Source organism: Cuculus canorus, chromosome 11 (assembly GCF_017976375.1).
Source record: "Cuculus canorus isolate bCucCan1 chromosome 11, bCucCan1.pri, whole genome shotgun sequence".
In the NCBI taxonomy this organism is placed as follows: Eukaryota; Metazoa; Chordata; class Aves; order Cuculiformes; family Cuculidae; genus Cuculus; species Cuculus canorus.
In genome coordinates, this window is record NC_071411.1 from 19,471,066 (window position 1) to 19,496,298 (window position 25,233).

Genomic DNA, 25,233 nt, shown 5'->3' on the forward strand with positions numbered 1-25,233 from the left:
ATTGAATTGTTTAAAGATCCGATTGTCTGCAAGGGAAAGAATCACCAAGTTCCAGAAAGCTGATCAACTTTTGCTTTGCATGGTGGTCTTAATGGCTATGGGGAAATAAAAAAGCACTCCTGTGTTTGTATCGCCTTTAGTAGTAGAACGTCTTGATGTTAATATACTTGCATTTACTATACATTTTGTACCATCCTTGGTTGAACACTTGAATTGCCGAAACCAGCTGCAGTACGTACCTTGCTCCAGAGTTAATGTCCTAAGCTGGCCTAAGGAAGCCTAAGAACATTTCAGGGTCTTTATCTGCAAATTTGGGGTGACAACATTTCATTAGTTAAGCTACAATAATCCTTACTGATGAAAATGTGGTTTCAGTAAATAATTAAAAAAAGGCTGTCTTAAAATTTTAAAGTTAACCCCAGTATTTAAATAAAATGATTGAGTCATTGTTTTTAACAACACTAAGTAGTCATAGAAGGTGCTTATTGTAATTGTCATCTTCTCAAAGGGGCTGCTAATTACTAGAGAAATACATGTCTGTTAGAAGTAGGCTTGTTTAAAAACAATAGGTAGATTAATCATCATTCCCCTGTACAGATTGTGCACATTGCAGCCTTTAAAGTCTGTTCTCCAGAGTGCTGGGAGGTATCAAGGTTGTGCTGCTGTTGTGATTTAACCCCAGCAGGCAGCTAAGCCACACGCAGCCATACTCTCTCTCACCCCACAGTGGGATCGGGGAGAGAATCACAAGGCTAGAAGTGCAGGAGGTCATAGGTTGAGATAAAGACAGTTTAGTAGGTAAAGCAAAAGCCGCGAAGCAAAATAAAGCATTTGCTGCTTCCTGTCGGGGCAGATGTTGAGCCATCCTCAGGAACGTAGGGCTCTGTCACATGTAAGGGTTACTTGGGAAGACAAACACCATAACTCCACACATCCGTCTCTCCCTCCTTCTCCCACCAGCTTTAGATTGCCAAGCATGACACTATATGTTATGGAATATTGCTTTGGTCAGTTGGGATCAGCTGTCTCTGCTGTGTCCCCTCCCAGCTCCTTGTGCAGCCGTAGCCTCCTTACTCGTTGGGTGAGGAGCAGAAATAGGCTTGATGCTGTGCAACCGCTGCCCAGCAGTAATTGAAACGCCCCTGTGGTAACAACAGTGGATCCAGCACAAACCCGGCACACAGACCATGCGAGCTACTGTGAAGAAGTTCAGCTCTATCCCAGCCAAAACCCGAACAGCTACTTACAAGACTTGAAGGAAACAGAACGTAAAAATGACCCTCTTTATCAGCTTAAAGGAAAGCTAGTCTTTGTGATCGTAGCTGTGGTCTGAATCTATGAGAAATGTTCAAATTCAGTGTCCTTTGGTGCCCTTGTGAGTTGACCTGAATAGTGAGCAATAAACTTCTGTATTATAATTCACATTTGAAGATATGTGTTCAGGAAGTAAAACAGGCAATGTCTTCTGTCTGACTTTAATATGACAAAGAGTCTATATAAAATGACAGAGGCATTTTTAGGAAGGGAAAGCGAATAATGTTTTTCTAGTTAGCAGGTGACAGTGTGTCCCAAGATAACACAAGCTTAAGAGGCAGAAACAAGTGTGATTATTAAGGGCTACTGGATTCTCGGTTCATACAAATTGAATTCTTTCATAGTTTGAAGGGTTGTGGAAAACTAGCGAAGAGTGTAGACTGTTGAAATAAAATTAGCATGTAAAGTGATTTTATATGTTCAGGAGTATAGCCACCAAGTTTGAATTTGAGAGAGAAATCTCATTACTCGTCTCACAAAGAGTAATTCTTAAATTCCATATTTGCTGTCATTGACATAAAGGTTCTGCATATGAATAGTTTTTCGTGATTGTCCAAAGACACTGAATTGTTTTATTGACAAAGATTTGTTCCTTTCTCTCCTGCTTTTTCTTTTATAGAATAACGGATATAGGAAATATTAAAAGAAGATTGTATTTATCAACAGTCCACAAGGAGTTGTCTGTAACCCCTCTTCATGCGAAAATTCCTTTGTTTACAATGAAGCGCGAAATAGTAAGTACCTTGGGAATATTCCCAGAACTGTGGTTGAATGCTCTTTTTTGTCAGAAATGTTTATGTAAGTGTATAGACCTGTTGAAATCACTTATTTGGTTTAGAATTCATTTCCTGCTGATGCAAGAGGTGTGTATGTCCCCTCTACTGGATGGTGTCAGAACCACTTCGCTCTGCTACTCTTCTACCCTTCTTCTAACATTAGGAGTTCATTCCCATTTTCCAAGATTAATGCTGTTAGTGATGTGTTAATCTCTCACTTCTGCTGTTTATTCAGCCTCTGCAAATTTTTCTGTGTACCTGATACTTCTTCGTTATAGTGTTCCTGTTCATATATGCCTTCTCCTGTAGTGACCTTTTGTTACATTCCCTGGAGCTGCAGGTAGGCTGTAGTCAATGACTGCTTTCATGTGTGTCAGGTTCTTCCAGCTTCTGGTATGGATAAAGTAGTGTATCTGTCAAACTGATGAAAATAAAATAGCTGTCATCTTCACCCTGTTGCCTTCTTCCATGCCCAGCCACAACGTAGGGTAATAGCTGTCAGCATACAAAACCCAACGGTTACCGTATAACCTTGTAACAAATCAAGTATTAAATACTGCTTTAGGAAATTGAGAGATGAGAATAGTTAGATTTCAAATATTTTAAAATATAAGTATGCACCAAGAGAACTAGATAACAGTGTACTAAGCAGCTGTGGATTTGAGGATAGACACGAGAGAGAATATTCTGTGAAAACCTCTAAAGTTATGACTTTTTTAAGATAGTTTAGATGAAAACAAATGTGATAATTTTAGATTTCAGGAGTTTTCTGCTTTGTGGGAAGAACCAGTTGGATTTTTTTTTTCAAATTAACATGCATTAGATCATAGCCCTGAAGTTACTGTTAATTCAAGATCCACTGAAATGAAGTTATCTTTCTACAGTATAATTTCTGTTACTTGGTCTTGGTGTCAGACTAGCACAAATATTTCAGGATTAAAGTATGTATTAATGTACAAGTTAAATTCAATCAGGATGCAACCTTCAGTAATGTATTTTAATATAGATAATGAAATATTAATCAGAGATCTGTCTAAATGACTTGGTCAGTTATAGTGACAAAATATTGTAACAACCTTAATGCTTGCCCAGCTTTAAAGAGTAGGTCTGTATTTCTCAGTGTATCTGAATATCTGTCGTCTTCTTAGATCTTTTTCATTACTCTGGTAGTTTAACATCTTGTATACATAAGCTGATCATTACTGTCAGTATAATTGGTTGTGAATAAGGATATAATGTTGTTTTTTTCCATTAGTAGAAGATAGCTTACCTTTTCTTATTGTATTCTTATAAATGGTACTATTTTTCAACTTTCGCAATACAAATAGTAGTTATAATTTGATATTGCATGTTCCATTCCATTGCTTGATGTCTTTAAAACAAGTATTCCTTTCCTTCTAAAATCTCACACTTAGGAGCTGAATACTAATGTATGCACCTAATTTTTTTCTTAAAAAATATTCACTATTTGGCGTTTAGAAACCATTGAATATATTACAGTTCTGCAGGCTTCACGAAAATGGTTGCATTTCTCCTCAAGACCATCTCTGTTTATTTCCCAGCTGTAGAAGATGTGTTAGTGTCAGCTTAGCCCTCATTAGATATCAGAATCCACAAGGACTGAGTATCAGAACTGTGAGCCTGTGTGTTTTTAAACATCAGAGACTCTAAATGGAAAATATAAAGCCAGAAGAAAACATGCTTTGTTAGGTCTTCTGCTTGTGATATTACCTGTTGTAGATGAAACTCCATTTTTTTCTAGGACAATAATGGAGTTGTAATATGGTGCACATGCGAAACAGATACCTGCTGGCTTCTATGTTATAAAAACCAGCAATATGGAAGTGTTTAGTTAAATGGAAAAAAAAACTTGAAACAGAGAGAATTAAAGAGATAATGAAATAATGCAGGAGAGTGTAGCACATTCATGTTGGTCTTCATAGAATCATAGGATAGTTAGGGTTGGAAGGGACCTTAAAGATCATCCAGTTCCAACCCCTCTGCCATGGACAGTTATATCCCACTAGATCAGGCTGCCCAAGGCCCCATCCAACCTGGCCTTGAACACTTCCAGGTGTCTTCTAATAGTGCTTCCTGAAACAAATGGAATAATCATCTAATGAGAATTAAAATGTATTTAAGTAGGATCTTTATCAACCTAGGCAGTTGTCATTATCTGATTTGTCTTCTGGAAATGTCTTATCAGACATGGATAGCACTTATTATAAACAAGAAGAAGTTTTAAGATGTTTTGATACACTGTTTTTTTGTCTATACCTGAAATTTGCCTGATGGTTTTCAGCGTGGAAGGGGTGCAAGCTTCGGAGGGTCCTTTTTTATGAGTCTCAGAAAGAAATCATCAAAGAATCTCCAACCTATAGCCTTAGGAGCCCTTAAGCTGCAGTAACTTTAACTTGCAAAGTAATATTAACAGTTTTTTCACCCAGAAAACCTTCAGTAAATATGCTTTCTCACCCGTTAGTTACTTGGAAATAACTGCAGAACGTATTGTGGATATGCAAGCTAACAGAGCTCACTTGGACTGGCAGTCACTGGGTCACACGTACTGATCTGTTTGTATAAATAATTGTAACTGTAAATACAGCAGTTGCTTTTTTTAATATCAAAATGTCCTGTGTTGTGAATCACAGCCTGTAAGAATCTAATGCTCCAGTGAGACTTCACTTATAGAGACTAGACACTAATACTCTTCTGCAATGATTAGTGTTTTATTACAGAGTATTGTTTCTCTTTTCTAGTGGTGCAATATGTGTATTGACTTGGTAGGATTCACCAGTGAAATATTCAGAGGAGCTGTCTTCCAGTCTTTGGATGGAATTATTATTTCAGCTAACTGTAAAGTGAGGAAGATCTTCACTTTAAAATCCAAGCCTCGAGATACACCTGAGGAAGACGGTGTGTTACAATTACTATGTAGTCTTAATCATAACTGTTCATCTTAAAGAATCAAAGCTTCTTAGTCATCGGTTTGGCAGTTTGAAAGTATTTTAAGTGTAACAATATATATCTTACTTTTGGAAAACCTAAACCAGTAAGGGAGTACGTGATCATTGTGATTACTTCTTCTTTTTGTTGGTGATGTTGGAAAAAAATATTAATTAAAAAAATGACTACAGAGAGAATCTGTTGAATTCTCAGAAAAAACCTGCAGTTAGAGGCCACCTTGGCTTTAATTTAATTTAGTTCTGTTAGTGCATTGTTTTCTCTCTTCTGTTTTGAAGCTTCAAAAACTTGCATGAATGTTCTAAATCAATTCCAGAATTCCAAAATGTAGTTAACATAATGAGTAGACAGCTTTAATAAACTGTACACATGGTAAAATACTTCACTTTTAATTATTGGATTATCAATTCTGTGATTATTACACAGCTCATGGGTATTAATATTTCCTCTGTGTTTACAAACTTCCTTATCTAGGTAAGTCTTAAAGTTATATTACTCCTCAAGGTTTGGCTGCATTAAAAAAATTCCATACCCAATTACAGAAAAACAATAGCAGGTTTTTTTGTTATTATTAATTAACAAATTAATGATCATGATTTGATAAAGCTTTTTTCCTCTCAGATGATTGAGCCAGTTAATTGAGCTCCACTGAATAGAAATGACATTGCAACTTCTAATGAGGGTTGAGTTCTTTGCTTAAACTTCCTTGGTGGTAGAAGCAGTGATTTCAAGGTGCGCTATGAGTATTATTCTGTATTAGCAGCTCATGTACAGTATGAGTGACGTTCATAAAATGATAGCAAGGAAAAACCTCATCTACTAATACATTATTTCTGTGCAAGATCATTGAGGTAGAAGGGGAAAGAATTAGTCTTCTCTGCCCCACAATATTGAGTGATAAAACCTTGACGTATACCTAGTTTCTGGTTTCCATAGTAATTCTGAGGTATATATGAATATTTTGTCACTAAGTATTGTCTTAATGTGGTAGATAATTACCGACTTGGTGAAAAAATGTTTACTAATACTTAACTAAGTTAAATAAGCATGTCCGCTACTGAAAAATAACATGGGACTGTTGGATTTTTCTATTAGGATCTCAATTCTTTATATGCATATATGGGACTTCTTTATTTACTACTTCAGTCCAATGGTTATCAATACCATTTTCCGATGTTCTGCTTGTCTGAAAATCAGTGCATCAGTATTAGAATTAAAGCTGACTTCTAATAAAAATTAACAAAATTAATTTTGTGTTTCTGTTTTGTGTGTTCACTTGCCAAATCGAAGAAGCTGATTTACCATGGCTGTTCAGCCATTGGTGTGTATTTCTTAGTTTAAATGTATTCATATTTCTTTGCCAAAAGAAATACCATCTTAAAATTTAAACCTTTATTGTGGACGAGTGAACAATTGCAGCAATTTTTTATATTACTATAATCTGTTAAATTGTTATAAATGTATGAACTAAAATATATGTAATCTAACTAACAAATAATCTAAGTCAAATTTAATTCTGTTGCATCATCTGAGAGAAGTAAAGCTCATGATTTTTGATTCTAGATACGTGTGGTGTTACATCTGTGCAATGTAAGTCCACCGATGTTATTCCTCAAACCTGCCAGCTAAAAACAGACGTGCCGCAAGTTACACAAGTGCTGAACCTGACTGATATTCGCGAGACAGAAATAAGATTCAGGAAGGATCAATTAGCAGTGCAAGAAACAGGTATTCTGTTGTATTAAAATACTGTGAATGTGTTCTCTTGCAGTCTGCATGCAAATAGTGGATTTTTTGATAAAGCACATGTTAAGAATTGCAGTGACAACTCTTGCACAGCTTAATGACATGAGCACGTGGACACGTGTCTCTTCTATAGGTTCAGCCTGAACAGTTCTAACTCAAGTGTAGGATTTATAATAACAATACTTGAGGTATGTCTTCTGAATGTACACGGGAATGTAGCTGCTCAGTTACACTTCTTTTGAAGTAGGTTTGCGCTAATGAAACTCTCCTAACAGTATGACCCCATGTAGTCTCCTCAGCGTATTCTCTGGAGAAGTAAGTCTTGTCTTATTGGTGTTGTAGAGTTATTTGAATGTTTCTGTAACCTAGAAGATAGTAAAACGTGTAATTTTGACTTTGACAACATTGCATAAGTGAGATTTATTAAAGAAGCTAGACAGTCAGGATACAAACTGTTGACTTGGATATAAAGGAAGCAGAAAGCAAACAGAGGATCAAACATTAAATTGTTGTTGTAGCTGAAGGCTGACAGCAGGAGGCCTTAAAAGTTTTTCATTCTAGGCTCTGTATTGTCTGTTATCGTTATGAATTATCTCAAAAGAGAAGGGAATAATGTGGGAGCGAAACATTCACATGTTACAGTTCCTAGGCTAGCAGAGTGTGAGACTTCACAGAGTTTTAAACCTGTAAGATGTGCGGCACCTTATGAACTTTTTCATTAAAAACACTACAGAGCAGGTAGCAGGCAGGACACGTCCTGTTTTGCTAAACAAAATTGCAGTTCACTGTTTTTATTTCTTGTGGCCCCTGTTTTGAAAACTTGTGAGCTGGGGACCACTGTAATACCTAAATGTGTAACATAATACTATGTCATAGCTAGCTTCAATAAATGCAAAGATTGTACGACGGGAAGAAATGTTAACTACAGTAAAGCTTTCAAGTCAAAATTAAATGACTGAAGGAATGAAGGTTATTATCACCATAGATAGCTCAGTAGAATTCTCAGAATAATATGTATCTACATTTAAAAAACAACTAAGTTACTGGGTAGCGGGAATTTAAATTCATATGAAATGGAAAAGGTATCAGGCCCCTAAATAAACCAGTTTTGTTTTATTATCTGAAATAATTTATACATTATCAAACAGTCCCTGAAAAGATTTTACAGACAGAGAACTGATTCAGAGAGAAGCATTATGAATGAAAAACTCTCATCTGAAGATATGCTGAAAAGATTAAAAATTGGTTTAAGGCAGTTCAGAAAGTAACTAGCGATGCAAAGAAAGTTCAATAAAAGCTGCTTTTCTATCTCATGGCACAAAACCAAGATACCATTTGATGTGATGGTACAGTTGATAATTAAAAACTGATTAAACAAAATACAGTGTTACACAGACTATGATTAAAATACAGAATCCACCGCTACAATAACCCGGTGAAGTAAAGAAGTTTGCATGATTCCAAAATGGGTAAGAGCAATGTCCACGTTGTTGTATTTAGCACCAGTAAAAGTGTGAAGGGAAAATCTAATCTTGTACTTCCATTTTTTCCCAGCCTTACTTTAAGAGCTGTATTGGAGTCAGATTATTTCATAAATCCCTACTGGGATCATCTTGTGCCGTTTCTGAAACATTCAGATTTGGCCGTTGTTTGGAACTACATATTCAGCAGATTATTGGCCTGTGTTGGCCCACTTATTGTGGGTTTGTATTTAAATTGACTTTTCTGCCCACCTGAAATTTGTAAGCCAAGAATCAGTAGAGACTGAACTGTAGAAACAAATGGCAAGACTTGAATGTCAAATTGCTTAAGTACGCTTGGGTCAGACAACTGCCTGCTTCTTATTGAAACTGCCATTTTGCTTTAAACTCTGCGCTGTTTCCCACCTGCAGTAAAGTCAAGAGCAAAATTTCACTAAGGCAGTTGTCTTTACAGCCCAGAATGTTTTGATTGAAAGCAATGAGTCAAACATTAAAACAATTTTGTAATGCAAGATTGTCATTAAACAACAGCAGTAGAATAAGAGGCAGAGGTTTTGTGTTCGTTAATTGAACCATGTGGTTGAAAAATTATTCATAAAGCAATTTAAGGTAACTTTGTAAAGAATGAAATATAATTTTCAGCTGTTGATGGGGAAGAGGGCTCTGTTTAAACAAAATCAGGTTTTTTTAAATCAGCTGTTGAGTTTTGAAGACATCAGCTACATTTCCAATTAGGAAGTAAATCAATGTTGAAAAAAAACTCTTATTTTTCATTAGTCGTACATTTCATTGATTAGAATTCTACACATGTCCAAAAAATATAATTTCCTCACTCCCTGGATAGCGCTGTACTTGTAAATCCTGTTGCAAATAACTAATATGTACTTTTATTTAAAAAAGAGGAAGTTGTTCTGTAGATCCATTTGCAACAGTAAATATCCCAGAGTATGTGCAAGTACTTCTTAAAAAAGAAGGGTTAGAGTGGATTTTAAAATGAGAATATTTTGTGTGCTGATTCGTGTCCTTCATGGAGAACCAATAATTCCTTCCTTTTTAAAATATTGAATTGATTGTTGTTTTCGGATTAAACTTGAGACGGACATAAACCTCTTAGTGCTAGACATCAGAAAAATCCCTGTCTAGAGGTAACCTCTGTCCTCTACTCTTTTGAAATGGTATTATTGGTTTCTGTACAAAACACAAGCCTCAGTCTTTCCTTTGGCCTGTAGAAGAACTGCAATGTCTTCCAAAGGTGTTTCATTTTTCCCTTACTTTGTGCCACCTTTTATGAGTCATTGATTCATGAAGCTAAATAGCGTAGCAGAACATCTTTTGAGAAAGAAGTAGGTCTGAAGTAGCTTAGGAGTGGGTCTGAACAAGCAAATTAAATAAACAATCCATTTCCAATACATTTTCACCAGTGTAGGAGACATTAGAAGTGGTGCTGAAGGTAAGGAAGGTGGATTTTTATTCCACTGGTTTTAGTAGTTTCTCAGTCTTGAAGATTCTCGTTGTCAGTGTTTGATTTCAGTGAATAATCATTTCCACCATTTCTGTTAATATGCTCTGATAATACATGGGCAAAGTATTGGCCGAAGGAATAAGATAAATTGCAGGGAACAGTAGCTACTGGTGAAATTTAATTCTGTGAGAGACAAGACTGTTAACAGCCAAGAATACAGTTTAAGGTGTAGCATCTCATGAAACTCTAAAGAAAATAGACTTTGAAAGAAGTATTTCTTTGAGAAGAACCTTGATAATATGAAAGGTTTGAGTAAATATTTTTTAACCTTTTCTTATGCTTTTACCAGAATATGAACAAAACAACTCAAGGATTTTATCATCCACATGAAACTACTGTGCTGATGCTTTTTCAAGTTGTTAATTTTTGTACTCTCTTGATAGAGCTCATTAGTAGTGGCAGTTTCTGCCCTACAGCGGCTGAAATGAATGGGATGGGGGGTAGATTTTCACTCAGAGTAAGACCCCTCGTACATTTATTTACTTAAATTACATTCAGCTGGGTTTTTTTTACATGGAAGTACCATTATTTTGTAATATTAAAGGGCAAATAATATTTTTCAAATATTAGTACCCTACAAGTAGTCAAGCCAAGGTTCTGTTGTGAAGTTTGATTTTAAGTTTGCTTTTGAAATAGCAGAGGAAACTCTGAAATTCAGTTTCTCAGCGACTGCATTCAAAAATCAATACTTCTTGGCTGGGTTGTCAAAATACTATAAAACTTAGATGCATACAACAGTGTGAATGATACATTTAAACAGAAAAATGAATGTTCCTGTAAAACAAGACTCAGGTTTTACCATCCAGACTACAAAGATGTGTAGCCCTGAGGTACACATAGTAAAATAATTAATGATAACATCCCTGACCTGGATGAAATATGCTTTCGGTTTAAGGTTTATCCTTTATTTTTAAACCCATCTTATGAACATAAGATGCGTTTTTCCAGACATACTTTTCAAATTTCAGCAGTTGGCCTTCTTGAAAATGGAAGCTTTGGTATGTTGAAGTACATTTTAATTGGAAAATGTTCTTTTTCTCTGCTAAACTTTTTGTTTATTTGATAATCAAAAGCCCAAATTATTTTTAGTATTATCCGCTTTTAATTACACGTACTATTTCATTATGCCATCAACGCGCTGTTATGTGTAGATGTAGGTAATTAATTGCAGTCAATTACTGTGCTCATAAAGAGAGATTTTCATGCAAATCGGCTTTTGTAATTGGAGTTAACAACATCCCGAGGTAGTCAGCAAATTAGAGAAATTGATGCTAAACCAAGACAGGTCATCTCATCCCGTGAAATGGCAGCTGTTAGCAGCCACCAAATGTCATATCAGGAAAAAGAGGAGAAGGTAATGACAGAAAGTGGCTTCTTTTGTGCTTATTAGTACAGTAAATTATGTTATTTGGTGACTAATATATGATCTTTTTTCATTTCCTTGATGACATGGGAAATAAAGCTGATCTTCAATTAAGATTAAATAATTCTATGAAAAATGCTTAGGAGAATGGACAAAATGTTTTATTTCTACTTTATTGCTTTATGAAAGTGTCAAATCTCTAAAGTGAGATAGCAAATTAACATTGATGTTGCAGCAAGAAAAAACCTTCAGACCTTGTAAATTTTGAGTATAAATTAACATGAAGATACCCTTTTTATCAGCTCTGGAAAGGAAAATTCACAGACAATCTTGAAGAACTGAAAAAAAAGAAAAATAGGTATTACATGCAATTACATGCAACTCTGGTGATAAAGTTAATTCATAACCATTTCAATGTCCTTCCCTTTTAAGATTTTTTACAGAATATTCGCCTACATTCTATGTTTACTTTTTATTTGTCTTGCAGACTGGTTGGCGTTTTCTTTGCTTGAAAAGAATTATAAAAATATATCAATGTTTTAAACAGTAAAAATAAGTAATGAAAGAGGTAGAACATTGTAACAGGAATAGAGTATGTTTGCAATATTGAGGCTCAGCCCTGGTAATAGGAGATTCAGTAATTTCATAAAGCATGCTATGCATAAGTAGTTCTCCTCTGAGCTTTGAGTGATACCTTGACAGTCTTGCCTCAGTTTTCTTGTGTTATTATTTATTTATCCTGTTATTTATTAATCAGAGTTGTTTATTCCTCCTGTCACAAGTTAGCTTTTCGTTGAAGTTCTAAAGAAATAATGCAATCCATTTTTTTGGTGTTTATAAATAGCCTCTTTAAAAATAAATCTTTAAAGCAACGAGATTAGAAATATGCCTGTGTAATAGACCAGAAGTTGCTTGCTTGTATGTTGACACACTTTTATAGAATGTGCATTTGCTATTCCTGTGTATTTGTAGGGGGTGTGCTATAAAGCAACATGATTTTTTTTACAAGTTTAATATTCGTAGTTCTTTTATTTCAGCTGATTTGAAGAAAGGATTATATTTATTCTTTGTCAGTACTTTGTTTTAAAACTACTATTTTTCTTAACTTAGGCAGCTTGGTCAATAGAGGACAAGGCAGGATACCCAGCAGTAAAACTCAGGATGTATCACACATTGCATTTGGATCCAAGATCCTTGGGCCACCTCCATCTTCAAACAGGAGAGTCAGCAGAAGGGTTTCTGGAGAGGTAAGAAGGGTGAGATCACGGCAAAGCTGCTGCATTTCTGCGGGGACAGAGACTGGCAGCAGAGAAGCCAGACGAAGGGGCTTTCAGAACTGGTGTAAGGCTGGGTCTGGAGCGCTGTGCTCAGCCGTGGGCCTCGTCCAGGGAAGGGCGAGTCGGTGTCCGGGTGGCGCGTGACGTTTGCTCAGTGCACACAAGAGAGGCCAAAGGAGAATCTTGCAGGGTTGTAGAGAAGATTGACCCAGGTACATGCAAAAGATGCACAGTGAAAGGACAAGAGGCAGCCAGCCCAGATTGCAGGGGAGCTCTGACTGGGTGTAACAGTAAAGTAAAGTAGTTCTATGCTGATCTGACTTCGACATTAGGCCTACAGAGGTCTTTTCCTGCTGAAATTACTCTATGATTTCCTACCATTCTTTTTTTTTCTGATTTTTTTTTTTGTTCTGGACTGCTGATATTTTTGTATGTGTCTATGTAAATAATATTCCTTATGATGAGAGCTATGATACTGAGCAGGAACTCTGCATCTTGCTACGCTCTCTGTGGATGACAGTCAGCTGTACAATAGCTCAGGGAAAAGACCTGATGTCGCTCCACCAGCAAACAATATGCAGGTTTGAGGAATCTGGTTGGGATATATGACCTAACAATGTCACTCACAGCCCAGAAGGCCAACCATATTCTGGGCTACATCAAAAGCAGCATGGCCAGCAGGGTGAGGGAGGGGATTCGCCCCTCTTCCTCTTGAAAGACCTCATCTGGAGTATTGTGTCCAGTTCTGGAATCCTCAACAAAAGAAGGAGATGGAGCTGTTGGAACGGGTCCGGAGGAGGCTACAAGGATGATCCGAGGGCTAGAGCACTTTCCCTACGAGGACAGGCTGAGGGAGTTGGGGTTGTTCAGCCTGGAGAAGAGAAGGCTCTGAGGAAACCTTGTAGCGACCTTCCAGTACCTGAAAGGGGGCCTACAAAAAAAGCTGGGGAGGGACTATTCACAAAGGCTTGTAGTGATAGGACTGGGGACAATGGGGATAAACTGGAGAGAGGCAGATTTAGACTGGACAGAAGGAGGAATTTCTTCACTGTGAGGGTGGTGAGGCCCTGGCCCAGGTTGCCCAGAGGAGTGGTGGCTGCCCCATCCCTGGAGGTGTTCAAGGCCAGGTTGGATGGGCCTTGGGCAGCCTGAGCCAGTGGGAGGTGTCCCTGCCCATGGTAGGGGGTTGGAACTGGATGATCTTTAAGGTCCCTTCCGACCAAAACTATTCTATGACTACAATTCCCAGTTTAACACTGTGAATAATGGATCCAGCCAAAGGAAGCAGACTGTTCTGCAGGAAGTCAATTGAAAGCTAAGACAAAAAATAAGATTCCTTTCTCCGAAGAAGAAAGAACACCTTCTGAGGTGTAGAACAGCCACAAGCCCAGATAGGGAATTTTTTTTTTTTCTTTTCTTTGCCTTTTTTTTGTTTTCAGTCATTGAAAAAAAAAACCCTCTGCCTGTTTGTAGACTGTAAGGATTGAAGATACCACACAGAACTTTATCTACCATAAAGTTTCCTCAAAAAAATAATATTAAAAAAAAGGGGAACATTTATTAAAAAAATGAGCTTAATTCAAAATGTGTGTTTACCTTTGAGTATTTTAAAATCTGTTAAGACTTATTTTTCATTAAGAAAATAATATCTTCCAAGGTAACAAAGATGCGTGGTAGCAAAAGTAATAGATCATGGCAAAGTTCAGGAGAGGGAACAGAATCCGTACAAGACATTGAGAGACTAGAGCTATCGTTCTCGCCATGGAATGACTCTTTACATCAAGGAGACAAAAGAATTGCTCACCAAACAACTCAAGATATATGTCAAAATGGTAAGAGCATAAAGCAAAGAATATGTAAAGAGTTTACAAACTGCCAAAATTTTTGCTATGATTCTGACCTCATAATGTAAGACAATTCTCTGTATTTATAGTCCTTTTTCTAACTCAGCTGCTCAAGACTTTTCTATTAAATCATGTCTTATTTTCCTCCATGACCTTGAGTAAATGCTCATTATCTTTGCAGCGTTTGAACTTGGGTTCACCACCTGCTGGCAGTAGCCACAGGTTGTGCACGCTTTCCTTCATTCTGTGTGTAACTAGGCTGCTGCATGGTTCTTGGTTATTTTATGGACTTTTAAAAGCCTGGGGTTTATAACTTCTGTGGTTTGCCCTTCTTCCATACCTAGTGTTAAATTTTTGCTTTCTTCTGGCTGTCACGCTGCTGTTGCCCTACAAGAGTCCCACGCTGTTTGGAAGACGTTCCTATCCCAGGAAAGTGTTCCATATGCTGTTTTTCCGTGCCTCAAGTAGGAAAAGCACTTTATATGAGTGTTCACAGGCATTTCATAAGCTTCTGACTTGTGTTTCAGACTCTGCAGTTCAGACTCAGAAAACCTCTGAGAGTGGAAGAGTAGACTTTCAGCTTGCCTCACCACAAGGGCCATCAGCAGAAAAGAACAGTCATTGGAGGTTATCCCTAAAAAATGCAGCCGAAAGGGACATAACCAGTGGTATGGTGCTCATTTCATGTTCTTTTATCCCTCAGTTGTGTGGGGTGGGGGACTATCTGTTTTAAATTTCAAAGGACCTAGAAGCAATTCTCATAAAATATAAATGTCTGTGTTGGTAGGGATTATGGACATCGATCACCCTGCAACAGAATTGCTTTGAGCATTGCTAAAGATTTGCAGGATTAAGCAGAGAACCAGAGCACTGAATGAATAAAAAAAAAAAGAAAAATCCCATGCTCTTATGATTAAAGGGAAAGAACTAAAAATAATTTATTCTTTAAATCCCTATTAAATTTAATGCTAAAGTTGCCAAACATCAAATGTATAAGGAATTTTACTTGTTCTATATAAAACTTTAGGATATTAATTATAGTACCCATGTAAATCAGGGGCTTGGGAGTGTTTTTTGAAGTTCGGTGCTGAATTTTCACATCAAGACACCTCAGCTTCTGGGTTTTTTTCCCCTTTCATACCTAACTGCCAAAAGGTGTCAATTTTTTTTTGTAATACAGCGTCAATCAAGTTGCCTTTCATGTGTCTGAAAAGTACATTATTGTAGAAAAAAAAATAGGCCCTTGCCTCTGAAGACGTAGAGTTACTTTCTGTTAAAAGGCAAAGGCACCAACTTGTAATGTGGGCAGACTGCTCAAATCTGCTCAAAATGGACCAAAAAAATTTTACTTCACATTGTGAGTTTTCTTCCATTTTGTTTAATCTTTGGGGTGTTTGGAAGTTCTTATATACTTTGACAGTGTCAGTAATCCCAAACTGCTATTATGGGTTTCATATTTCCCTGAAAAAGATGCAAGATGCTCAAGCAAGTAGAGCCTTCTGGGAAATTTTTAAATTACTTCCCATTTACCTGAATTTTGAGGATTCTGAGGCAGAAATCGCTGTTTTTCTTACTTTCTGTCTAGAACAGCAGGGCCCCTATCTAATGCTGATATTTCAGAAAAATGAATCAACACTTATTTTATGTCAATATAAGTGATACGGAAAGACAGAGGCTTAGGGCTGTAGACTGGCGTGTCTAAATGCTCTGCTGTAAACTCACAAGCAGAAAGCTATGTATAAACACTGATATTTTACTGTTTGTATTGGTGAGAAGAACTGTTTCCATGTTGTCTTACCTGTGCTTACAGGCAGATAAAGGCACTATGTGAGTTTGTAAGTTACAATTCTCTAAACTTCTCTTTTTTCCTTATTTTGCTTGCTGGTGCTGGTAGCTCAGTTTGCAGGTTTGAGTTTCTTTTCAACATATGAAGATATTTATAGGTAGATGACTTAATGGTTTCCTTATCCTGCAAGCCACCTCCTCATCAAGTCCTCTTCAAAGTCCAGTTGTATGCTCTGTTCTGAACTTCTTCCAAAGTGGGATAAAGTTGATCTCAGGGAATGACAGGCATTTTTTGAGGAAAAGTTCACAGAGGAGCCAGATTCAAAAACAGAAACATATAACAAAACATGAGGAACCTGATAATTTTAAATAAAATTACAGCATTCAACTTATACATCTGCATAAAATCCTATACAAATCATTTACAAAAGCAAGTACACTGACCTTATCAGGTGAGAGCACAAAAATACTTCTACCTGTTTCTTACCAAACCATTTCACATTTGCTTTCATATTTAAGAAACAAATACCTTTCTAATAAAAGCAAAGAAGTGATGATGTCTGTGGTAACTTGTGTTGTAGCTTGTATTCCTGCGCACTGTCAAGATTGTAATCCCATAAACCACAGGATTGCTATTGTAGTCAGGAAACTCCCAGCAACTGATCTTGCTCCATAGTGAACAATCACAAGCTTGGTTCATTGGTGATGGCTCAGCCAAGAGTGTAGTTCTGGTGCTTCTGCCAGGGTGTTGATGTGCAACCCCTAGGACAAGTCATTGGCACAAAGCCACATCCCCCAAGCAAGTGCGAGCTTGCGTTTATACTGTGGTCAAAACAAGTTGTCTGCCGTAGACTGCTGTCTGCCATAGACTGCTCTTCTCACCAGGCATTTAGTATTCTTGAGCCCTGTGTGCCTGGATCCTGTGATAATCTTGGGACAATACTGCACTTAGCTTGAGTAAATATTAATTTAAATTTCACAAGGGATGAGGAGCTTTCATAAGTGTCTGTTCTTATTGCCATGGAGTTCAGTCACTGCTGTTTCTAATAATACAAGTTAGATGTATTATAGACCTCAATTCAGCATGTCTTCTGCAGCAGGTGTGCTTACCTGTACCAAGGTAAATTGTTTTTAAGGAAGGGAAAAAATAAAAAGCTTCAGCATTGTTTATAGTTTGCCAATCTTATTTTTACAGTGCTGAAACCTTCATTAAAATCTGAGGCTGCAATTAGAAGCTTTAGCATAAGTCTGACTTTGTAGAAGAACTAATTAGATGTTCAGGTGATCATTCTTGCATTTATTGTGTTTGCTGCAGTGTTGTGATTGCCTAGTAATTTGCATATTTTGCTGAGAAGATGCTCCAAATTGTTTGTTACAATTGACATGGAAATGCTGAGTTAAAAAGAAATTCCAGTATAGGTTGTGGTGGAGAGATAACAGGATTTGGTTTGGTCCAAAACACCCAATATCTTTCACTTGTCGACTAGTAACAAAATGCTGCACTGACTACAGGTTACAGAAGCTGCTGAACTCTGTGACTGGTGTAAGATGTCATCTGAAAGCCTTACAGACTTTTCTGTCTTCCTCCTGCATTCCATTAAGAATAGGTACTGTAGTATACCAACTAATATTTGCATTTAACTTATTGCTAACACAAGTCTGTTTCTTCAACATCTCCATTGTTCTTTACAGAGAAGGTTAGACTGAAAATTCATCCCCTTCAGGCTAAATGTTATACAGACACTAAGTCTTTTAAAGAAATTCTTTATATTTCTGGAATACTTTTGTGCTGGATGAGAGCATTACTCACAATGTTGAGCAAAGTGATGTGTAAGTTGGTTTTGGATGTTAATGTCAGAGCCAGGATTATAAGTCAGGAGTTTAAGCTTCTGTCTCCTCTAAGCAATTGACAAGACCTGTTACTTACGATTTCTTTATTCTGTTTTGATATTTAATTCAAAATTGGACTTAAAATCACAAAACCCAAGTGGTTTAACACTTCTTCTTGCTTCAGAATTCATTATAAAATGTTATCTGTAATGACATCTGGAAATTAAACAGCAACAACTGCATTAGAAGTCATTCTGGAATGAGAATAGAACAGGTGAGACTATGTCTAGGGAGATCGGTTGTTATGAAGTCAATAGGCCATAAGAAAAATGAAGCTACTCTTGTCCACTCACTCACAGTCCTTTGTGCATAAAAATTAGTAGATTCTCATGAAGTAGGTTGTACACTAAATACATAACCATACCACAGAGGCTCATTGCAGTGATCTGAGCTGTTAGTGCATATTGGAAAACTGCAAAGACAGCGTGATACGTGTCAAATCTGATTTCGTGGTGAGGGAAAAGGCCTCCTGAATACTAAAGAAGTATGTGTTGTACATCTTGATCTTAGTCAAGCTGCTGCTATTGAAACCTAATGAGTCCAGATTAAACTCTGCAAGGGTGGGTTCCAGACTGGTCAGAAGATCACAAAGCTAATGGTTGGACTTGATGATCCAGTGGGTTCTTTCCAACCTGGTGATTCTATGATTCTATGAAAGCTGAGAGAGGAGAAACAACAAAAAACCTAAATGTTTTCTTAGCTGGGTAAGTTTCGAAGATGCTTTTTGGTTTGAAAAATGCAGAAAGTGATGTGGTGGCAAGCATTTTATTATTGCAGTGTGACTTTATGATTACGTTTTTAGTACTTTTTATTGAGGCTTTTTAAATACGGTTGGTGGTAACTTTGTTTTATGGAGCCAGAAAGTTTCAAGATCTAGCGAATAATCCACACCACACTACCTTTAATGAAGATACAGGAGTATTGCACAATTGAGCAATTTTCCTTTTCTTAGATGCTATTTGAGATTGGTTTTAATCAATCAAATTGGCTTTTTTTTTCTATATCATCATTCCAAATGGTAAAATATAAGTTAACAACAAGAGTATAAAAATACTTTTAATGTTTATCTGGTGCACTCAATCTTTAAATCCATTTCTGTAGTTTATAGTTTGTTTTCAAATTGGCAGATTAGTACTGCTTATATTCAGGGAAACCTGCTGAAACAGATCTCCTCATACATTTTTCATGTCATGCTATTTTTCATCAGAGCTGTAGTTTGAAATTGAGATTTAAACCGTAAGTCCTGGACATAAAAGAAAGTACAGAATTTCAGCAATAAAGAAGCAGCGGCTTGTAGTATTATAAACCTCCCACCAGCTATGTGTGGGGTTTTTTAAATGTCAGCACAAAAAAAAATGACTATGGAAAAATATTAATAGACAAATTTAATACAATTATGTTTTCCTAGAATGAAATTCAATTGAACAGTTTCAAATGTTAACAGCTAGGTAGTTTCAGATTTGCAAATTGTGGGCTTGCGTGTCATATATCCTAGCCTGTGGATTTTTGAGCTGTGACCTGGAAATGTTTCGATTAACCTTGCCTCATTTAGAAAGCAGCCTGATCTTTTTCTTCGCTCTTTGTTACTCTTTCACTGTATAAATCTGATAAGCAGAATATTTCTGTGTTAGAAAAACTTTTTTTGCTGTGCAGCTTCAAGAGAAAAAGAGAGGGACAGGGGTAAAATACAGTTGACACATTTGGCATTAAAATAAACATTGTACATTTCAGATGGATGGGAGTTTCCAGAAAGTCTCACTGAGAGTACTCAGCTGGATAGTGATGAGCAGTTGGTGGCTGCTGCAGATTCAGCCTGCCATAATTTAACCTCACCACAGAATGCCTCTGCTGAACATCGCAGCAGTGAAACCGGTAATCACCAAGTGAATGATAAAGAGATTTTCATGTTTTCATCAAGACCTCGATCAGCTCCTCATGGGAAGTCTCCAAATATGTCACCAGAAGGTTGCGTTTTCCCTTTGGATTTGAAGAAAGACAGTATCAGAGTACATGGGGAAACCCAAGTTGAAGATGACTTTCAAGGAACTGACAGCAGTGAAGAGGTAGGCCACTTTGTACAAGTAGTTTTTGATAAAGTAGTCTTCATCTTAAAAATCGTAGGATAAGATTCTGTCTTCAAGCTAGAAAAAGAGCAGAAATCATCATCTCCCCATGTACCTGCAGCTAGATTTGTCTTTGTCCCTTGATGACTGGCATTTCTGCTTTATATCTTGTCTGAGCTGTCAGCTTCACCAACTTTAATTCTTTCGCAATGTGGAAATATTTCAGCAATAAAATCAATGAAAGAAAATATTTTTTAACTAGTATATCAGCTGATATGATATAGGAATTCACCCAGTTGTCAGTGCACTGAATTGCTACATTGTGTCACTAGAGTATGTGCTAAAAGTTTCTGCCTTTATGAACGTTATACTGTATTTAATTTTTAATTATAAAATCTGTCTCTTAGCATTCCAATCTGTTGCTCACAGCTGAGAAATAAAATGCAACTGAGTTACATAATAGCAAGATGAACTGAATTTAACAGAAATGCTGCTCTGTATTCTGTATTTCTGAGGAAGCAAATTGCTGATGCTAATTATAAGACAAGGATTTTTCTGTGGTCATGGGGGTTTTCCCATTATCTGGGGCAGCCTGTTATTTTTTGAACTTAAAACTTTAAGACTTTGTTATTTCAAACAAAGTTCCAGAATTTCAGAATGAACTGTGGTTTAGTCAGGCTAATAGTTCAAGAGCAGTGCTAGAAGGGATAGTATTCTGAAGATACAGAAATGTTTGGATTTCAAAGAATTTCGTTGTCCACTCTGCTTATGAAAAGCCACAGAGGTTACTATAGAAGCTAGATTAAGAAAGTATTTCCATAACTTAAGAATCATGGAAGCCTTCCAGCATTCATTTACTCTGTTTCAGTAGTTTCCAATTTGACTGCGTTTTGGGATGGGATCAAAGTCCTTTGTATCTTCAAACAGTGTAAAACTGGCACATGAAAATCTCTGAAAAGGTACCAAACAGTAAAGGTCGTGCTGTGATAAGTGAATGAGAATAAAGTGTCTTTCAAAACACAGGACATATGGTGTATTTCACTGATGAACTGTAAAGCCAGACAAATTTATATAAATTAATCTAGAAGCCTAATTTAGTCATTGCACTTTGCTGGCACTTCAGCCTTTATTGAAGAAGATAGCTAACCTCCCCTGCCATCGTCCTACCCCAGAGATCAGTGCCAAGCACACAAAAAGAAATCAATAGCCAAGTACTGCTTTTGCAGCCCCAGAAGAGCACTGGTACGCAACGTTAGTGGCCATTCTTGAAGGCTGGTGTGAGAGAGACTGATAGAAGATCCATCTCTTCTTAAAAAAGACTTAAGGTACTATATAATCTAAAAACTTCTCTCACTCTGTGCCAGAGGTGTGCTAGGGAACGGCCTTTGTTTCATTATCTTTGAAGGCAAGCTGCATTAAATAGTATCGGCACTGCACCTGGAGATGTGCTAGACTTACAAAGATAGAGGATAATTACATTAAACAAATCTATGGCATGCTAAGAAATGATCAAGAGTTTTTTTCTCAGTCTAACTACTGCATTAGTAATTCATAGTTAAGCCTTTCTTTCATCTGAAAGAAGTCACTGAACCAACAAATTACTTAGCAGTCATATTTTGCCCATATTCATCCTCTGCCTTGTGCAGATACATTGTGTTGCTTCTTGCAGTCAGCTTTATACTGATAGTGTGTACACATTTAATATTCAGATTGTTCTACTTTGCATTACGGAAGTAAACTAGAAAACAGTTTTATTTCAAGCACTGAAAATACAGAGAAGAGGACCCTGGAGAAGCCGTGATAGCTGAACATTTGACTTAATACGTGCTCAGCACAGTTTAAGGTATCTTTGCAATATTACCAAAATTCTTTAGCCCAACCATAACATGTTTCCCAGTTTACTTCACTTATATGACAAAATATTCGTTTGACTAAGTTATGCTGAATTTCACGGTGCTTTTTAAAAGTACCTTAATCTTTGCATGCTGAAATAAGCTGTATTGTTACAGCTTTTTGCACTATTTTTGTTTCTCAGTATCATTGTATTGCAGGTTTCTTTGAAATTCAAATACATTACATTTGTGTGTAACATGTGGATGTGTGCAAATTCTTGAACTGTCTCAACTTACCATTTAAACAATTGCATGTGAGCAAAAATTGCATTTCTCTTGGAAAATATAAGTAAAACATCGTGGTAATTGAAAGAAAAAGGAAAAAAAAAAAACTTTGTGTGTCTTTGTAGTTTAAATATTCCAGACTGTTAGAAAGTCCAAAGCTTCTAAAAATTTTCCTTGTTTTTTTAATGCCACTGTATCATAAATAAAAAATTTAAGATTAAAGGGACTAAATCCCAGTCTACATTTGAAGTTAGAGGAGCTGCAAGGCAGCATAATACACTTCTTTTATTAGAAAACTAGTATTGTGTACAAAAAATATTTACTAATATAACAGACAGGTTATGCACCAGGATAAATTTTAAGTAAGTGAACATTGGCTGTGTTTATCTTGCTTATACTGAGAGCCATAGCTATGCTAAGAGCAATAACTGTGCTAGAATTACACACTTTATGTAACATTTGTCTTTTGGGAAGGAAATATTTCAGTCCCTAAACTGAAAACAGTGAGTATGAATTTCCTGTAGTGGTTACTAATTAGTCACTGAACTAGTTCAATGCTGTTATTCAATTATCAGAGTCGAATAATCAGTAAAGGATAAAATTTGCTTCTTCTCTTGGAACCGTTCAGCGTCAAGTGACTTATTTTGCAGTTATACAAATGTCTGTGCTTTCAGCTCAAATTTCTGTCTCAGATTTTGCATCATTGCATGTTGTCATGGCAGCATGAACAGGTTCTGTAAAACCCAGAGTGAAACCAACAACTCCTGATGGCAAGAGTTGTGTGACTGTGGCGGGGTGACCACATCATGTGCTGCTGTCAAAAATGCTCTATTAAGCGGAACAGGCTAGTTCATCGGTGAAGTCTTCGATGAAGAAATAGAAAATTTTCCTGTCCTTACACAATTGAAAGTGAAAGGAATAAGATTAAATAAGGAAATGTACTATTCCGAAGACTGATAGACAGTTTCACTCTGCTAGCTCAGCAATAAAGCTCAGCACACAAAGGGGCTATATCCCATCTGCTCCTGGTAGGTGGCCCTCCAGAGTGATTGGAATGATCTTCTTACAATTACAGCCCAGCAAGAGCACTCAGTTTTATGTATCCAGAACTGCTCATCTGCATGTTCTTTCAACTGTTGTTGGAAAACCATACAACAGTAGCAGTGCTCGTTTCTCAGGAAAATAATTCTTCGGTTTACATACACTAGAGCTGATCAAGCAAACTGTATTGATGCTTCTGGCAGCATTTCAGTATTTAGAGCCTAAATACGTATGGCTGAAGAGGCATGGAAAGGTGGGAGAGATTTAAGCTTCAGCTAAATCAGTTATCCATTTATCCCTAGTGTGTGAGGAGAAATACAGTGTTTTGTTTAGTAATCATCCATCTTAAGTTAACCTCACTTGATATGGGTTTCCAGCACAGATTTTAAGATAAATAAAAACACACAAAAACGAGGGAAATTTGTGATTCCGGGAAATTACTAATTGAGAGAATAAAACTATAAACTTCCATAACTTGTATCATTAATAAAGTTGAGGGATTACTTTCTTGAATGTGCATTTCATTCTGTGTACTCCAGTCCTGGACTCACTGCAGTCAGTAACAAACTTGCACGGCTTTCATTGGTGGTAGGACTGCTCCTTGGCTGAGAGGCATATCGAAGGTGATACTTCAGTGTCCTATTAAATCCTGCAATACATACTGCCTTACACCCAGCGTGGTGGCGTGGGGCAGAGGATTAGCATGATCTCTTGTATTCCTTGAGAAAACATTGAGGCAAACACTAGATGTGCTTGCCTTCATTTTTCTTCCTGTCTTCAGACATGCTGTTTGTTGTTGAGGTCAGGTATGAGTGAACTCTCGATTCAGGTGATATTTGGCAGAGATGTTGTTAGAAGCACAAACATAAAGTTAACAAACTAATCTCCAGAATTCCTAACTAATAGTCAAATGGAACTGCATGTGGTATTCAGTGACATTCCCAGAGGTGAGCAAAGTGATCTCAGCAGGAGTTATTTCTTCTGTGTTTAATTTGAAGATGTGACAATGTAGAATGTTAAGAATTCAGTGGAAAAACATCACTGGTGTGGACTTCTGGCTTACTTTTGGTTGTACTTTTGGAATAAATGTTATAGAAATTATGATTATCATGTAACACAAAGGTTTGGGAGACAGCCAGCATTCTGTATTTGGGCTGACATTTTGCGAAGTGTAATCTTGTCTCCCTCTTCTTTGTGCTTTTCCCTACTTGAGATGTAAGAATATATTTATGGTGTACTTGATGTACTTGCCAGGAGGAGCAGCTGGTTTTCAGAATCCTTGCAAATTTAGAATTAGGCAGCAGAAATTAAATAGCCATTTTGAAATTTGAAGGTTATGTAAAACTGTATTGTGCGACGATGAGAGGAAATTGCTCTTGCTTTGTTTCCTAAATATAGGATGACAACAATGAATTCAGCCAGGGTGCTGAGAACTTTGAGATCAACCACAGCAGGCAAGAGACACCTGATTCAGCAGTTTTTAAAGCCATGCCATTAAAGAGGATGTCACAGAAAAATGAATGCTGGATGAATGAGGGACACAGTGAACATAACCCCAAAGAGACCGTCTTATCAAAACCACAGAATCCCGCTGTGAGAAAAGCAGATTCTGTTAGCTCTCAGAGAAGTTTAAAGCCTCCCCTTTCACTTTCTCCAACTGGAAGTAAATCTGAATTCTTTACAGTAATTCCAAATGGAACTGAAAAAAATGGAAGATCTGAAGGAGTTTCTAGTCAATTAAAAAAATCTATCAGTCAAATGTCTCTGAAAACCTCAAGAGAAGATCCATGCCTGACAACACAGACTTGTGTAAGTGATTTTTACTTTGCAATTAAATTATTAGATTGTATAGAGAAGCTGTACTAGATATACCCATTTACATGAAGTGAGAAATACTGTCTTTCACCCAGATATGTTCTGGTTTTGTTACAACAGTACTCACTCGGCTCAGTCTGCTGAAAGTTGATGTCGTAGTGTTTTGTGGCACACAGAACAATACTCCAAATAAACCAGAAATCACACAGTTTTATAGATAAAAAGAGGTGTCATT

The 25,233-nt window shown here is 36.9% G+C and overlaps 1 protein-coding gene across 7 annotated transcripts in view; it reads left to right on the forward strand.

The window, feature by feature from the left end:
* CFAP20DC (CFAP20 domain containing) overlaps positions 1 to 25,233 on the forward strand; it is an 84,059-nt gene that overhangs the window by 18,365 nt on the left and 40,461 nt on the right. For 6 of the 7 annotated variants that reach the window (XM_054076116.1, XM_054076115.1, XM_054076118.1 and 3 more), the window contains 8 exons: positions 1,934 to 2,048; positions 4,850 to 5,006; positions 6,618 to 6,782; positions 12,277 to 12,413; positions 14,101 to 14,275; positions 14,815 to 14,955; positions 19,694 to 20,025; positions 24,582 to 24,992. In XM_054076116.1, coding sequence (XP_053932091.1) covers positions 1,934 to 2,048; positions 4,850 to 5,006; positions 6,618 to 6,782; positions 12,277 to 12,413; positions 14,101 to 14,275; positions 14,815 to 14,955; positions 19,694 to 20,025; positions 24,582 to 24,992 — 1,633 coding nt within the window. Of the gene's footprint in view, positions 1 to 1,933; positions 2,049 to 4,849; positions 5,007 to 6,617; positions 6,783 to 12,276; positions 12,414 to 14,100; positions 14,276 to 14,814; positions 14,956 to 19,693; positions 20,026 to 24,581; positions 24,993 to 25,233 lie in introns of those variants that run through there. The other variant, XR_008451583.1, reaches the window with a different exon arrangement.